We start from the raw sequence: 15893 nt of genomic DNA on the forward strand, positions 1-15893 counted from the left end.
TTCTCCACATTTGATGTCAATTTCACTGTGGACTTTTCCCAGAAATTAGATGTTAACCTATCAGGGGCTATAGGGGACTAGCTCAGCAAAACATGGAAAAATTGAATTGCAATTATAAACCCAGATTTTAGTCAGTAGCCTATGTCTATTGAAATAACAAATTAATCTCACAAATAGGCCATTTATAACAGTTTGTTGTCTTAACATCTGGCACATAATAACTTCACTATTGCCAGAAAACAGCCTAACAATCATTTTTTGGAAGTTCGTCCAAGTGTTTTTTTATTATTATTATTTACTTATTTTATTTTTTAGAGGGTTGAAAAAAGTTTGTCCAAGTGTTTCTTGTACAGAGATTTTGAGATCTGATGTCCAACTTTCATCACTCAAACTCCTGTTCGGATTTATCTATAGTTATGCACATGTGCAAAAAACACTGATTTATTTACAATTCTAAACTGGATGGTTTGATCCCTGAATGCTGATTGGTTGAAAGCCATGGTATATCAGACTGTGTACATGCGTATGACAAAAACATTTTTTTTTTTACTGTTCTATTTAAGTTGGTAACCAACCAGTTGCAATAAGTGGAGAAAATGACATTTTCCCCCTCCAAAACATGTTTCCAAGACATTTGACCATCGTCATTAATTCCATCAACTTGGGTGTACTGACCGTGTTGACTGTTCACTTTGGGTCTGTTTTGAAGAAAGTTTGATTGATGTTTGGGTTTCTTGGTATGAGGGTACATATGTTTCCCATAAGGGTCGTGATTAAGGTATAACTAGCGTGTAGGATAACGTTTCAGATGAGGGCAATAATCTCTCTGAACAGCCAGAGACCACCAGCCAATGTCATGCTACACAGCCCATCACCTGCTATTGATAACACACAATGCTCTTACATTTGTCTGTTGTTACTGGATAGAGCTAGGGGTATGTTATAGAGTTGAACTGTAGACATGTTAGCCTGTTGTCTGCATCCCAAATGGCACCCTATTCCCTTTAGAGGGATGAGAGCCCATCAAAAGGAATGCTCTATATAGGGAATAGTGTGCCATTTGGGATGCAACCAACAGGCTAACATGTCCTCAGTTCAACTCTATAACACATCCCTAGCTCTATCCAGTAACAACAGACACGTGTGAGAGCATTGTTTTGAGAGCTTTATCAAGATTCCCCAAATAATCAAGATTCCCAAATGTCTCCAAGTTGAGACAGAACCTTCGGATAACTCTAATGATGACTTGATGAGTGTCTCGGGAATGTAATATAATTTCTTATTTCCAGGAATACAAAAGATTGATTATGCTTATCTGACAGATAAGGTTTTGAATAGTCACGTTTAATACAGTAGCGCTGATATAAAGGATTCTTCAACAATACACTCAACTGTGTATGATAAAGAAAATAGACCCTCACAGCACTAACAATGAAAGGAAACATCACCCATACGGTCTCTATGAGTATTGACATTTGATCACCTGATTAGGGAGATTTCTACAAAGAAAAAGTGGGTTACTGAGAACATCATTGAGGTCGGTAAACTCTTGTAGAGGGCTCAGGCTGCAATCGCATTCCACAGAAATATCCAGTTAATAATTTTTCAGCAAGATAAAAAACAAACAAAACCCATGTAGCTTCATCCAGAACTTTGGTGATTTCCTCCTCAAGTGTGTCACTTTCCTCGTAAGGTAAACGATCAATTCAAAAGGATTTATATACCTTGATGTGTTGTGAGTTCAAATGTTTTAACCAAGTATGGCGTGGTTAATTGTGTGTTCATTAATAGAGTCGATTGATGCACCGGTGCGCCACACGGTGACATCATTTTGAAGATTGAATAGCTCCCTGTGTGTTTATGCTAGAGACTGCAGCTCAATCCCCTCTTTCTGCCAATATAAAGCGCCTATTCCGTAACACGGGGCTTGTGAAAGCGGCCTTTTTTCTACACACGAGAGGATACAGACAAGAGCATCGTCGATGTTCTGCTCACGATGCACACAAGCTTCAGCGGAGAACAAGCTGTGGCTCAGGTGGCCGAGGTCCCTGATGATATACTTGGCCTTCATGTAGGTGTCCTGGAGGGCAGGCAGTGTGCACCCAAAGGGGCATTCAGCTAAGGGTCAGTGGCGAAGGAGCTGTCGTCTGGGCCGGCAACCTTGCGAGGGGTTAACACGTTTGAATGACTTACATGCATCCTCCGTGGAGACCGTCGGCACGTAGACTTCGTTGACCTCAGAGGCTCTCCTCAGCAGCTCAGAGTCGTTCCGCTTGAACCGTGAGAAGAAGGTGTTTAGCTCGTCCGGGAGGGCGGCGTTGGTGTCCACGACGTGGCTGGCTTTCTTTTAGTAATCCGCGATCGTTAGAAGCCCTTGCCACATATGACTCATATCCGACCCACTGAATTGCTTCTCCACTTTGTCCCTATACTTGTGTTTTGCCATCTTGATTGATCTGCCTAGGTCATGTTTGTACTGTTTAACCATGCTATTGTCGCCGGTCACCTTGCCATGTTCATAAGCAGCATCGTTCTCCTTTAGTTTCCCTGCCATCAATCCACAGTTTTTTTATTAGGTATCACATAATCTATGATTTTTTTTATAAATCCGGTGACTGCTTATGAATTGATTTTATCCCGAGTGGCGACCTGGAACATATTCAAGTCCAAGTGATCAAAACAGTCGTACAGACCTGAATACCGAAACTTCCTTATTGTGTCTTTGTTTGTAGGCGGGAAGGAGCTAAATGGAATCATGGTCAGATTTACCGAAAGGAGGACGGGAGATGGCTTTATACCTGTGTCGAAAAGACATGTAGCAGTGGTCCAGCATAGAATCTCCGCGAATTGGAGAGTCAATGTGTTCATAGTAATTCAGGAGCACTGTAGGTTTGGCAGATTGGACATTACACTGAACTGAAGTGAAAGCGGCCTCTGGCTTGTTCATCACAGCACACAAAAGGCATGTGTTGTGCTGGCTGGGATAGAAAGGGCATGAATGAGTGGAGTTTGGACCTGCATTCCAGAGGCAGAATGTTTACTTCACCCCTCACAATAGAACAGGGGTGGTGGTGGTCATGAATCGAAAGGAAGAGAGAGAGTGGTTCGAAAGCATTGAAACTATTCATAGACTCAACGCTGTCTCTGCCACTCCCATCCATCTCTCACACACACTGGCCATTCAGACAGGACACGAAAGAGGAAACACAGGAACACACCTTATCTCAAACAAAGGATTTCCTTGACCAGACAAAACAATTGTGCTGAACTTAAACAAAATACTGTGTTGTTGTGTGTGTGCGTTTTCTGGGAAAAATCCAGACTTGGTACAATAGTAGCCTGTCCTGTGATCTTTGAATGTATGGAGTTTAGCACAACTGGTGGCAGTGTCTAGTCTTCACAGATCTCTCCCCCTTGGTTTGTGCTGTGGTGGAGATCTTTGTGGGCTATACTCGGCCTTGTCTCAGGATTGTAAGTTGGTGGTTGAAGATATCCCTCTAGTGGTGTGGGGGCTGTGCTTTGGCAAAGTGGGTGTGGTTATATCCTTCCTGTTTGGCTCTGTCAGGGGGTATCATCGGATGGGGCCACAGTGTCCCCTGGCCCCTCCTGTCTCAGCCTCCAGTATTTATGCTGCAGTAGTTCATGTGTCGGGGGGCTAGGGTCAGTTGGTTATATCTGGAGTACTTCTCCTGTCTTATCCGGTGTCCTGTGTGAATTTAAGTATGCTCTCTCTAATTCTCTCCTTCTCTCTTTCTTTCTCTCTCTCGGAGGACCTGAGCCCTAGGACCATGCGCCAGGACTACCGGGCATGATGACTCCTTGCTGTCCCCAGTCCACCTGGCCTTGCTGCTGTTCCAGTTTCAACTGTTCTGCCTGCGGCTATGGAACCCTGACCTGTCCACCGGACGTGCTACCTGTCCCAGACCTGCTGTTTTCAACTCTCTAGAGACCACAGGAGCGGTAGAGATACTCTTAATGATCGGCTATGAAAAGCCAACTGACATTTACTCCTGAGGTGCTGACTTGCTACACCCCGATAACTACTGTGATTATTATTATTTGACCATGCTGGTCATTTATGAACATTTGAACATCTTGGCCATGTTCTGTTATAATCTCCACCCGGCACAGCCAGAAGAGGACTGGCCACCCCTCATAGCCTGGTTCCTCTCTAGGTTTCTTCCTAGGTTTTGGCCTTTCTAGGGAGTTTTTCCTAGCCACCGTGCTTCTACACCCGCATTGCTTGCTGTTTGGGGTTTTAGGCTGGGTTTCTGTACAGCACTTCGAGATATTAGCTGATGTACGAAGGGCTATATAAAATAAACTTGATTTGATTTGGGGACCAGCAAAGGGTTAATACATGGCTCTGGGTAGCAGGGTTAATTAATATAATTTTTGTTCCCATGGAAACACTTCTGACAGACATGAACTGGATGGAGACAATGAAGAGAAAGTTTCCAAGCCCCGCTAATCTGAGAAGTTATTAGACATAATAGTGAGTCATGATAGTGATAATAATATTAAATGAGTAACAGCCTCCCCTGTCTATGTTCCCACGGGTGATAGTGTACGTCAGAGAAACTAGTGGAAACATGTAGGCTAAACCAGGATGTGCTGTTCTGGATGAGTCAGTTCAGGCCCCCATTAGTGTGTATTGTGTAGTGATAATGTTGTGGCCAACCATTAGGGTGTACTGTGTAGTGATAATGTTGTGGCCAACCATTAGGGTGTACTGTGTAGTGATAATGTTGTGGCCAACCATTAGGGTGTACTGTGTAGTGATAATGTTGTGGCCAACCATTAGGGTGTACTGTGTAGTGATAATGTTGTGGCCAACCATTAGGGTGTACTGTGTAGTGATAATGTTGTGACCAATCATTAGTGTGTACTGTATAGTGATAATGTTGTGGCCAACCATTTGGGTGTACTGTGTAGTGATAATGTTGTGACCAATCATTAGTGTGTACTGTAAAGTGATAATGTTGTGGCCAACCATTGGTGTGCACTGCATAGTGATAACGCATCGTATCAAGACCTGTAGGCTTTCGTAAGCGTCATTCCCATAACTCATTCAGAACACCTGCTAAATGCAGCTGCCTATCCTAGCCTGCCAATCATCCTTGTTTCAATCAAAATACATTGACGAAGCGCTGGTGTTGTGCCATTAATCAGTTGAAACTACAAGACCGTATAGGTTCATTGTTCACAGAATTCAGTCATTGGGGGGCTGGTCACACATAAATGCAACAAGCAAGTATATGTACAGTACCAGTCAAAAGTTTGGACACACCTACTCATTCAAGGGTGTTTCTTTATTTTTACTAGTTCTACCTTGTAGAATAATAGTGAAGACATCAAAACTATGAAATAACACATATGGAATCATGTAGTAACCAAAAAAGTGTTAAACAAATCAAAATATATTTTAGATTCTTCAAAGTAGTCACCCTTTGCCTTGATGACAGCTTTACACACTCCTGGCATTCTCTCAACAAGCTTCACCTGGAATGCTTTTCCAACAGTCTTGAAGGAGTTCCCACATATGCTGAGCACTTGTTTTTCCTTCACTCTGCGGTCCAACTCATCCCAAACCATCTCAATTGGGTTGAGGTTGTGTGATTGTGGAGGCCAGTCATCTGATGCAGCAGTCCATCACTCTCCTTCTTTGTCAAATAGCCCTTACACAGCCTGGAGGTGTGTTGGGCCATTGTCCTGTTGAAAAATAAATGATAGTCCCACTAAGCGCAAACCAGATGGGATGGCGTATCACTGCAGAATGCTGTGGTAGCCATGCTGGTTAAGTATGCCTTGAATTCTAAATAAACCACTGACAGTGTCACCAGAAAAGCACCTCCACACCATCACACCTCCTCCTCCATGCTTCACGGTGGGAACCACACATGCCAAGATCATCCGTTCATATACTCTGTGTCTCACAAAGACACGATAGTTGTAACCAACAATCTCAAGTTTGGACTCATCAGACCAAAGGATCGATTTCCAACTGTCTAATGTCCATTGCTAGTGTTTCTTGGCCCAAGCAAGTCTCTTCTTCTTATTGGTGTCCTTTAGTAGTGGTTTCTTTGCAGCAATTCGACCATGAAGGCCTGATTTCACGCAGTCTCCTCTGTTGATGTTGAGATGTGTCTGTTACTTGAACTCTGTGAAGCATTTATTTGGGCTGCAATTTCTGAGGCTGGTAACTCTAATGAACTTATCCTCTGCACCAGAGGTAACTCTGGGTCTTCCTTTCCTGTGGCAGTCCTCATGAGAGCCAGTTTCATCATTGCGCATTTTGCGACTGCACTTGAAATGTTCCGTATTGACTGACCTTCATGCCTTAAAGTAATGATGGACTGTCGTTTTATTTTTTTTATTTTTTTGAGCTGCTCTTGCCATAACATGGACTTGGTCTTTTACCAAATAGGACTATCTTCTGTATACCACCCCTACCTTGTCACAACACAACTGATTGGCTCAAACGCATTAAGAAGGAACAACATTTCACAAATTAACTTTTAACAAGGCACACCTGTTAATTGAAATGCATTCCAGATGACTACCTCATGAAGCTGTTTGAGAGAATGCCAAGAGTGTGCAAAGCTGTCAACAAGGCAATGGGAGGCTACTTTGAAGAATCTCAAATATAAAATATATTTTGATTTGTTTAACACTTTTTGGTTACTACATGATTCCATATGTGTTATTTCATAGTTTTGATGTCTTCACTATTATTCTACAATGTAGAAAATAGTACAAAAAAAGAAAAACCCTTGAATGAGTAGGTGTGTCCAAACTTTTGACTGGTACTGTATGTGACATGTCACCCTTTTGGACTGTGGTAGTGGGTGGGCCCGTAAAAATAAGCTTGGTTTCACTCCTGATAAGCTTAGCCAATGGCAGAGGGTGGTGAGGTGAAAGAGTCTTATGACTCAGACTGAGGTGTCGCCAAGATGAAACTTGGTATATGTCCCAAATGGCACTATATTCCCTATATAGCGCACTACTTTTGACCAGGGCTTATAGAGCTCTAATCAAAAGTGGTGCACTATACAGGGACGACGGTGCCATTTGAGACTTGCCCCAAGGAGTCGTCCTCCTTCCTCATAAACAAGTACATAAACTGGATGCTCCTGTCCTGCGGCTGTGGAAGAACCCAAGTTTAATGCAAGACATTGTGTCATGCCAAAATGAAAGATACTAAAGTGCAGCCACATTTTGTGTTATGGGTGGATCTAATAAAATAAGGATAACCGCTTGATAACAACTCTTATTTCAAACTTTTGCAACTTATCAGACACTTTCTTCAGTCAATAATAGAATTGGGAGTTCCATTACCTATATCTATAGTCTTAAATCTTGATTTACTATCAATCACAATCTTCCTCTGTAATCACACCTGTCAGAAGAGCGGGGGAAAATGCGGACTTGCCTGAACACTAATGGAGTATATTTACTGCTCGTGTATATGAGTTGTGTGTTTTCAAAGTTCTTCTCATAGGGGAAGGATATACAACATATCATTTCTTACTGTTCACAGTCAATCATTTATCTGTTCTTATTATATTATGCCCTGTTTATTTATGTGTTTATAGCTACCTAGCTGCTGGAGCCAAATACCTGCAAGAGAGCTACACAAAATGATGTCTCTCTATTTACACGCATGTGAAGGTATGCCAATTCAAATAGAAATTATTTCAATGTAAAGACACCTTAGGGACCACACACACACACACACACACACACCGCACTGAATCTGCCGTTCAGCTGCCGTTCATCTCCAACCCGCTGGTGGACGTCTGACTGACAACATTTTCCCGCGATTCTACATGTAGAACCGATTTGCACTCGGTTTGCAAACGACAGCTGGCACTCTGTTCAGAGGTGCTACTGTAAGTACTTTCGGCCAGCAAACGCTACTCGTGTGTCCATGCAGGTTCCTTTCATGAACCTGCTGCTGTTGTGTGGCTCGTCAAACTGAGCCACATCCAAAGATTGAGGACGGCAATCCTCTTTGCCATAACAGAAAAAACATTGTAAACACTGAACAGGAGCTACGGGACCAGTTCAAGGATCGTTCAGCACGTTTTCCACAGGGATCACAACAGCTTGAGGCCTGATGGTAGGTAAGATCTGAGCTCAGATCAGTGGCGTGTGTATCAAGCCTCTCAAAATATGAGTGCTGATCTAGGATTTGCCCCCCCTGTCCATGTAATCTTATTTGTGTTGATCTAATACTGGACAAAAAATATAAATGCAACATGTAAAGTGTTAGTCCCATGTTTCATGAGCTGGAACAAAATATCCCAGAAAAGTTCCATACACACTAAAAGCTTATTTCTCTCAAATGTTGTGCATACATTTGTTGGCATCCCTTTTAGTGAGCATTTCTCCTTTGCCAAGATAATCCATCCACCTGACAGTTGTGGCATATTAAGAAGCTGATTAAACAGCAGGATCATTACACAGGTGTACCTTGTGCTGGGACAATAAAAGGCCACTCTAAAATGTGTAGTTTTGTCACACAACACAATGCCACAGATGTCTCAAGTTTTGAGGGAGCGTGCAGTTGGCGTGCTGACTGCAGGAATCTCCACCAGAGCTGTTGCCAGAGAATTTAATGTTCATTTCTCCACCATAAGCCGTCTCAATTTGGCAGAACGTCCAAGCGGCCTCACAACCGCAGACCACATGTAAACATGCCAGCCCAGGACCTCCACATCTGGCTTCTTCACCTGCGACATCATCTGAGACCAGCCACCCGGACAGCTGATGAAACTGTGGGTTTGCACAACCGAAGAATTTCTTCACAAACTGTCAGAAACTGTCTCAAGGAAGCTCATCTGCATGCCCGTCGTCCTCCCCAAACAGAAAAATTGGGACACTTTTTTTGTACTTAAGTATATTTTTTGTATATTAGATAAAGAGCAACAAATATATACTTTGAATACACCTTAAGTACATTTTATGTATATTGAGTCTTCTTGGGTAAGCTTTACACACCTGGATTGTGCAATATTAGCCTGTATTCTTTTCAGGATCATTCAAGCTCTGTCAATATGTTGGGGATCATTGCTAGACAGCAATTTTCAAATCTTGCCATAGATTTTCAGGTTTAAGCAGATTTAAGTCAAAACTGTAACTTGGCCACTCAGGAACATTCACTGCCTTCTTGGTAAGCAACTCCAGTGTATATTTGGCCTTGTGTTGTAGGTTATTGTCCTGCTGAAAGGTGAGTTCCTCTCCCAGTGTCTGTTGTAAAGCAGACTGAAACAGGTTTTCCTCTAGGAATTTGCCTGTGCTTATCTCCACCCTGTTTCTTTTTATCCTGAAAAACTCCCATTTGTCAAGCATACCCATACATGATGCAGCCACCACCATGCTTGAAAATAAAGCGGCAGTTACTCAGTGATGTGTTGGATTAGCCCCAAACATAAATAAGGCTTTGCATTTAAGCCCAAAAGTGTTTTTGCAGTATTACTTTTGTGCCTTGTTGCATAGAATATCCATGTTTTGGAATATTTGTATTGTGTATATTTGTATTATTATTTTCACTCTGTCGTTTAAATCATTATTGTGGAGTCCCTACAATTTTGTTGATCCATCTTCAGTTTTCTCCCATCACAGCCATTGACCTCTATAACTGTTTTACAATCACCAATGGCCTCATGGTAACATCCCTGAGCAGTTTCATTCCTGTCCTGCAGCTCAGTTCAGAAGGATGACTATATATTTGATGTGTCTGGGTGGTTTAATACATGATTCACAGCATAATTATTAACTTGACCATGCTTAAAGAGACAGTCAATGTCTGACTTGATATTGTTACCGATATACCAATCACTGCCATTTTATGATGCTTTCGAAAGGCTGCCTGGTCTTTGTAGTTGAACCTGTGCTTGAAATTCAATACTTGACCGAGGGACCTTAAAGATTTTGTATGTATGGGGGACAGAGGAAGGGTTAGTCATGAAAAAATCATGTCAACCACTTTTATTTCGCACTGAGTCCATAAGACATATTATGTGATTTGTGAAGCCAAATTTCACTCCTGAACTAATTTAGGATTGCCTAAACAAAGCGCCTGAATACTTATGCAACGACTATATTTTAGTTATCCATTTTCTTTTTCTTTTCTTTTTTTTGCCTACCACTTTGAACTTTCCAGAGTATTTTGAGCTAATTGTTGATAACACATTACAATTAAATCAGCTGTAATCCCAGTTTGTAACACAATAGAATTTGAAGAAATACAAGGGGTATGAATAGCTTTGAAGGCACTGTAGACTTATAGTATATTTGATCACTCGTAAGCAGAGTTTCATAAAACAAAACCAATGCTTTAAGTTATAAACAACTCCAAGTGTATTTTAAATTAATATACTACATTAATATTAAGCGTTTGAAATTGAAGTACAGTTTAATGAGTGTGTTTAAGACTGAAAAACAATACATTTTAAGTACACTTTTAATAAGTGTATTGAAGTATGATGGTAGCATATTTATAGTATACTAAAATACTGAAAAAACAATTAAGAGTGTTGAAATGTAATGATATTATACTGTATTTATAGTATAGTTAAGATACAGTGCATTTGGAAAGTATTCAGACCCCTTGACTTTTCCACATTTTGTTATGTTACAGCCTTTTTTCTAAAATGTATTAAATCGTTTTTCTTCCTCACACACAATACCCCATAATGACAAAGAAAAAACTGTGTTTTATACATTTTTGCTAATGTATTAAAAATTAAAAATGGAAATATAACATTTACAATAAGTGTTCAGATCCTTGACTCAGTACTTTGTTGAAGCACCTTTGGCAGCGACTACAGCCTTGAATCTTCTTGGGTTTGACGCTACAAGCTTGGCACACCTGTATTTGGGGAGTTTCTTCCATTCTTCTCTGCAGATCCTCTCTGTCAGGTTGGATGGGGAGCGTCACTGCACAGCTATTTTCAGGTCTCTCTTCGATCTGGTTCAAGTCCGGGCTCTGGCTGGGCCACTGAAGGACATTCAGAGACGTGTCCCGAAGCCAGTCCTGCGCTGTCTTGGCTGTGTGCTTAGGGTCGTTGTTCTGTTGGACGGTAAACCTTTGCCCCCAGTCTGAGGTCCTGAGTGCTCTGGAGCAGGTTTTTATCAAGGATCTCTCTGTACTTTGTTCCGTTCATCTTTCCCTCGATCCTGACTAGTCTCCCAGTCCCTGCCCCTGAAAATCATCCCCACAGCATGATGCTGCCACCACCATGCTTCAACGTAGAGATGGTGCCAGGTTTCCTCCAGATGTGAAACTTGGCATTAAGGTCAAATAGTTCAATCTTGGTTTCATCAGACCAGAGAATCTTTTTTCTCATGGTCTGAGTCCTTTAGGTGCCTTTTGGCAAACTCCAAGCGGGCTGTCGTGCCTTTTACTGAGGAGTGGCTTCTGTCTGGCCACTCTACCATTAAGGTCTGATTGGTGGAGTGCTGCAAAGATGGTTGTCCTTCTGGAAGGTTGTCCCATCTCCACAGAGGAACTCTGGAGCTCTGTCAGAGTAACCATTGGGTTCTTGGTCACCTCCCTGACCAAGGCCCTTCTCCCCCGATTGCTCAGCTTTCCCGGGCGGCCAGCGCTAGGAAGAGTCTTGGTGGTTCCAAACTTCTTCCATTTAAGAATGATGTCGGCCACTGTGTTCTTGATGACCTTCAATGTTGCAGAAATGTTTTGGTACCCTTCCCCAGATCTGTGTCTTGACACAATCCTGTCTCTGAACTCTACGGACAATTCCTTCAACCTCATGACTTGGTTTTTGCTCTGACATGCACTGTCAACTGTGGGACCTTATATAGCCAGGTGTGTGTCTTTCCAAATCATATCCAATCAATTGAATTTACCACAGGTGGACTCCAATCAAGTTGTAGAAACATCTCAAGGATGTTGAGTCCCATAGCAAAGGGTCTGAATATTTATGTATATATAAGTTATTTCAGTTTTTTATATATTTGATTCTAAAAACCCGTTTTCGCTTTGCCATTATGGGGTATTGTGTGTAGATTGATGAGGAACAACTTTCAATTAATCAATTTTAGAATAAGGCTGTAACGTAACAAAATGTGGAAAAAGTCAAGGGGTCTGAATACTTACTGAATGCACTGTGCATGGCAAGTTCCTGCAGGATGAATCTGAGCTCAGATCAGATGCCTGTTTAATACAGATAAGCATGGCTGATGAGTTCCTGCTGTAACCTTTTGACCCCGCTCACAGCATGATGCTGCGGACCTTTGTAGCAGAGCTCTTGTTCAGTCGCCCCCTTCATTGTCTGGAATTACTGCTTGGCCATTCATTGTCCCCACTCTAAAAGGGATGGGTACGGTCAGTAATAACAGAACAAAGCAGAGGGTTTTGTGGGATTGGGCTGCATTGTTAATCGCCTATTGACAGAACAGAGCTCAATTCTACCATGATCAGTAGATACGAGAGGCAGAGAGTTTGTGTACAAACACAGTACTTTTTAAACAGCCCTACATACCACCCATTTTAATAAACAAGTCGTGCATCTTTGTTTATTGTGCATTGGCTGTTTAGCTGATAAGGACTCTCTCTAGCTTGGCTCCTTAGGCAGATATAGAGGCTGACTCAAGATGTACAATATGTAAATGTTATGCAACACATTAGCTTGATGGCTTGGCTCCTTTCATCGGTCCAAAACACTCTTTCAATTCATGACAGCAGCAGTACTCTGAATAAAGATAGCTTCCTTTATTGTCATCTCCTGACTGAATGCTAATTCATGGGTCTCTGACGGTCCACTCGTCCTAATCTGATGACCTGCTAACAGGTCAAGCGTATCCTGCTGTTATCATTCATAGCTTAACGACACATGGCAATGAATATGAATACATGCCGTTAATGCTGACACAATGGCCAATGCTTGGTTGCATCCTATATGGTACCCTATTCCATATACAGATGTAGGATCTTAATTTGAGCCAGTTTTCCACAGCAGGAAAATAATCCTGCCACAACATGAAATTGGAATTATTATGTGGATTATAATTAATGGATGTTTTGGTAGGGGTTGAAACATTTTTCATAAGCGGAAATCAAGTCTGAAATTTCTAAATGGACATTAACTTCAGAGGCCTTTTTAAAACTCAAATACACTGCAAGTGTTACATTCCCTGGATTGCAGGAAAGTTCTCCTGCAACAGGGTGATCAAGTTAGGATCCTACATCTGTATAGTGCACTACTTTTGACCCCGGGACTCTGGTCAAAAGTAGTGCCCCACGGGACTCTGGTCAAAAGTAGTGCCCCACGGGACTCTGGTCAAAAGTAGTGCCCCACGGGACTCTGGTCAAAAGTAGTGCCCCACGGGACTCTGGTCAAAAGTAGTGCCCCACGGGACTCTGGTCAAAAGTAGTGCCCCACGGGACTCTGGTCAAAAGTAGAGCTCCACGGGACTCTGGTCAAAAGTAGTGCCCCACGGGACTCTGGTCAAAAGTAGGGGACTATAAAGGGAATGGGGTGCCATTTGTTTGTCCATGTAGAAATTCTACAGATCAGATGCTGTCTCATCTCAAACATAATCCCATAACTACAGTAGGCTTATATTGTAATGAAATAAGCAAGGTGATAGATGCTGTCACGTCTATCACAATCCCATAGTTTATAACCAATACTGTTTTTACCGTAAGGGAATAAGCAAGGCTTTCCCTGGTTCAGTGTTGCTGGGATTACACTTGAGGGCATTTTTTCCACAGCATGTATTTCCATTGGAATGAATATAATCAGCCTGAGTTATATTCAAGGCAATAGAAGTGTGTCACTGACTTTCACACTGAGATGTCCCCCTACCTCCATAAGTTTAATGATCTCTATCAGAATGGAAAAGCGTGCAGTCTACAATAGAATCAACTCTGCATGGTGATGCATTGGGAAGTTGAGGAATTTATTTTGTCATATATGACAGACAGGACAGGAGTCGGGGTTCACAACACCTTTTGAAACACACTGCCATGGTTATATTTTGGCACTATTCAAATGAGCTAAGTGTGTGACATGGGTTTTGTAAAGCATAAAAGCGAAAAGGAATGTGCTGTTTTAGATAAAAGTACTGTATTTGTGGAATCATACAAGAGGACAGTTGAGCTTTGGTTCTCAACAACAGAAAATAGCGAGTTCCTAGTAGCCTACCGACCTATACCTAAACGAGCTCTGTTCAGTGCGCACGTGTACTTTAAAGTAAACATAAATAAACACTCCTCCCATTTGGCACACAATTTCCTCTCATCAAATCAATTTTCTATGGATTTAAAGATTATACTTAATATCTCCCCTACAAAAAGCAATATAACACTTGCTTGTTACAACGTTTCAACGCAACAGCCACTTATAAGAGACACCGACACTCAACTGTAACTTTTGTGGACATGTATAACAGTTATTCAATCAACGTTCTCAAAACACAATTGAAAGTTGTTGGTTACTAAAAGCAATCAAAGTTAAAGCTAGAATCCTTCATTGAAAAAATATCAGCGCCGCATCCCTGCCCCGGTTTTGCTAAAAAGCTAAGGGATGGGACTGTAGAAATGTAACCACTCTCAAATTCATAGACAGAGCTATGGATGCATGGACTGACCATCCATGATATCAAATGTATAGTTTTAACCATGTTTCGAGGCTGTACAGTGTTTGTTTTCGTTTTCGTTGTTTACAGACATTTGTGTAAAACAATCTTATATTTTGTGTTCTGATAGGGTATGACAATTGAACGATGCTCATGGGACAATTATAAGTTATATTCTTCAAAAATCAATGGGTATACATAATTAATTTATAAGTCAAAAAATGCATATATCAATTAAGGATTCTAGCTTTAAACCTAGTTTAAATTCTTCATTCTAAACATTAAACCATAAAGTTGTTTTCAAACAGGCAATTAACTAGGCTATAACAACGAAATATATATGAAGTTAAACAGGATATTCATAAATAAATTAGGCTACACAGACATTATTATACTATGATTGGGAACAGTTTGTTATATTTAGCAAGGCTCTCAACTCACCTCTCATCCAATCGACAACTTGTTTAGGGGTCCACTTCCTTATGGGATCCATTTCTTTGAAATTATGCCTGCAAAAATGTAACCGTCTTTTTCAGTAAGTCTTTGTCTTTTAAGCTAGCTTTGATGATAAATCAGTCATTCGACATAGTAATAGACATGTAACTACAACGACATTGCATGGAAATAGTCCTAGCACTCTGCTCCCGCTACAGCCCCCAGCACCGACTGATCGCATGTGGGAAAACAACAAGTTTACAGTGCAGTGTCGCAAACATGAGAGAAGTTAGGGGCGGGAGTATCAGATTTCAGTGCGGGTTATCAACCACTACTCAACCAAAACCGTTACTGCTAGCAAGTGAGCTTTATTAATGCATAGGCTATTTAATATGATACATTATATTGGAGGCAAATATAAAATATGGTTGTGAAAACTTTTGAATTTATTACTCAACAGGTTTTTGTGAAAATAATAAAATATAGACTTTCTTCTTTCTTCTTTATAGACAATGTGCTAAATGTTTTCTTCAATGTATCACACTTCAAATTCACACACTACATTTGGATCTGGTGGTATCTAATTAGACCCCTCATCCTGTCTAAGTCTCAAAGTGTGAGTCTATTCATACGTTGGGTGTTGCCTGCTATGACAATTAAAGGTCCCCAAAGTGTCCCATGGGAACAGTGATATGGGACTTGTACGGGTTTTAAGGGGACGTTTTGGGTTACATGGGTTATGAGAAGAATGTTATGATGACAAGAGTGTAAATGAACAACAACCAAACAATTGTTTTGTGTGTGTGGGTGTTGTGTTCAATTGAATCTAATCAATTCACAATGACATTTTT

At 41.3% G+C, this 15893-nt stretch overlaps 1 protein-coding gene across 1 annotated transcript in view; it reads right to left on the bottom strand.

The window, feature by feature from the left end:
- The window catches only part of LOC120019629 (connector enhancer of kinase suppressor of ras 3-like), a 42943-nt gene extending 27675 nt beyond the window's left edge, over positions 1 to 15268 (bottom strand). Inside the window, exon 1 of the mRNA XM_038962981.1 lies at positions 15049 to 15268. Coding sequence (XP_038818909.1) covers positions 15049 to 15100 — 52 coding nt within the window. The 5' untranslated portion in view covers positions 15101 to 15268. The remainder of the gene's footprint in view (positions 1 to 15048) is intronic.
- Positions 15269 to 15893: the final 625 nt, after the last annotated feature.

Source organism: Salvelinus namaycush, chromosome 24 (genome assembly GCF_016432855.1).
Source record: "Salvelinus namaycush isolate Seneca chromosome 24, SaNama_1.0, whole genome shotgun sequence".
Classification (NCBI taxonomy): Eukaryota; Metazoa; Chordata; class Actinopteri; order Salmoniformes; family Salmonidae; genus Salvelinus; species Salvelinus namaycush.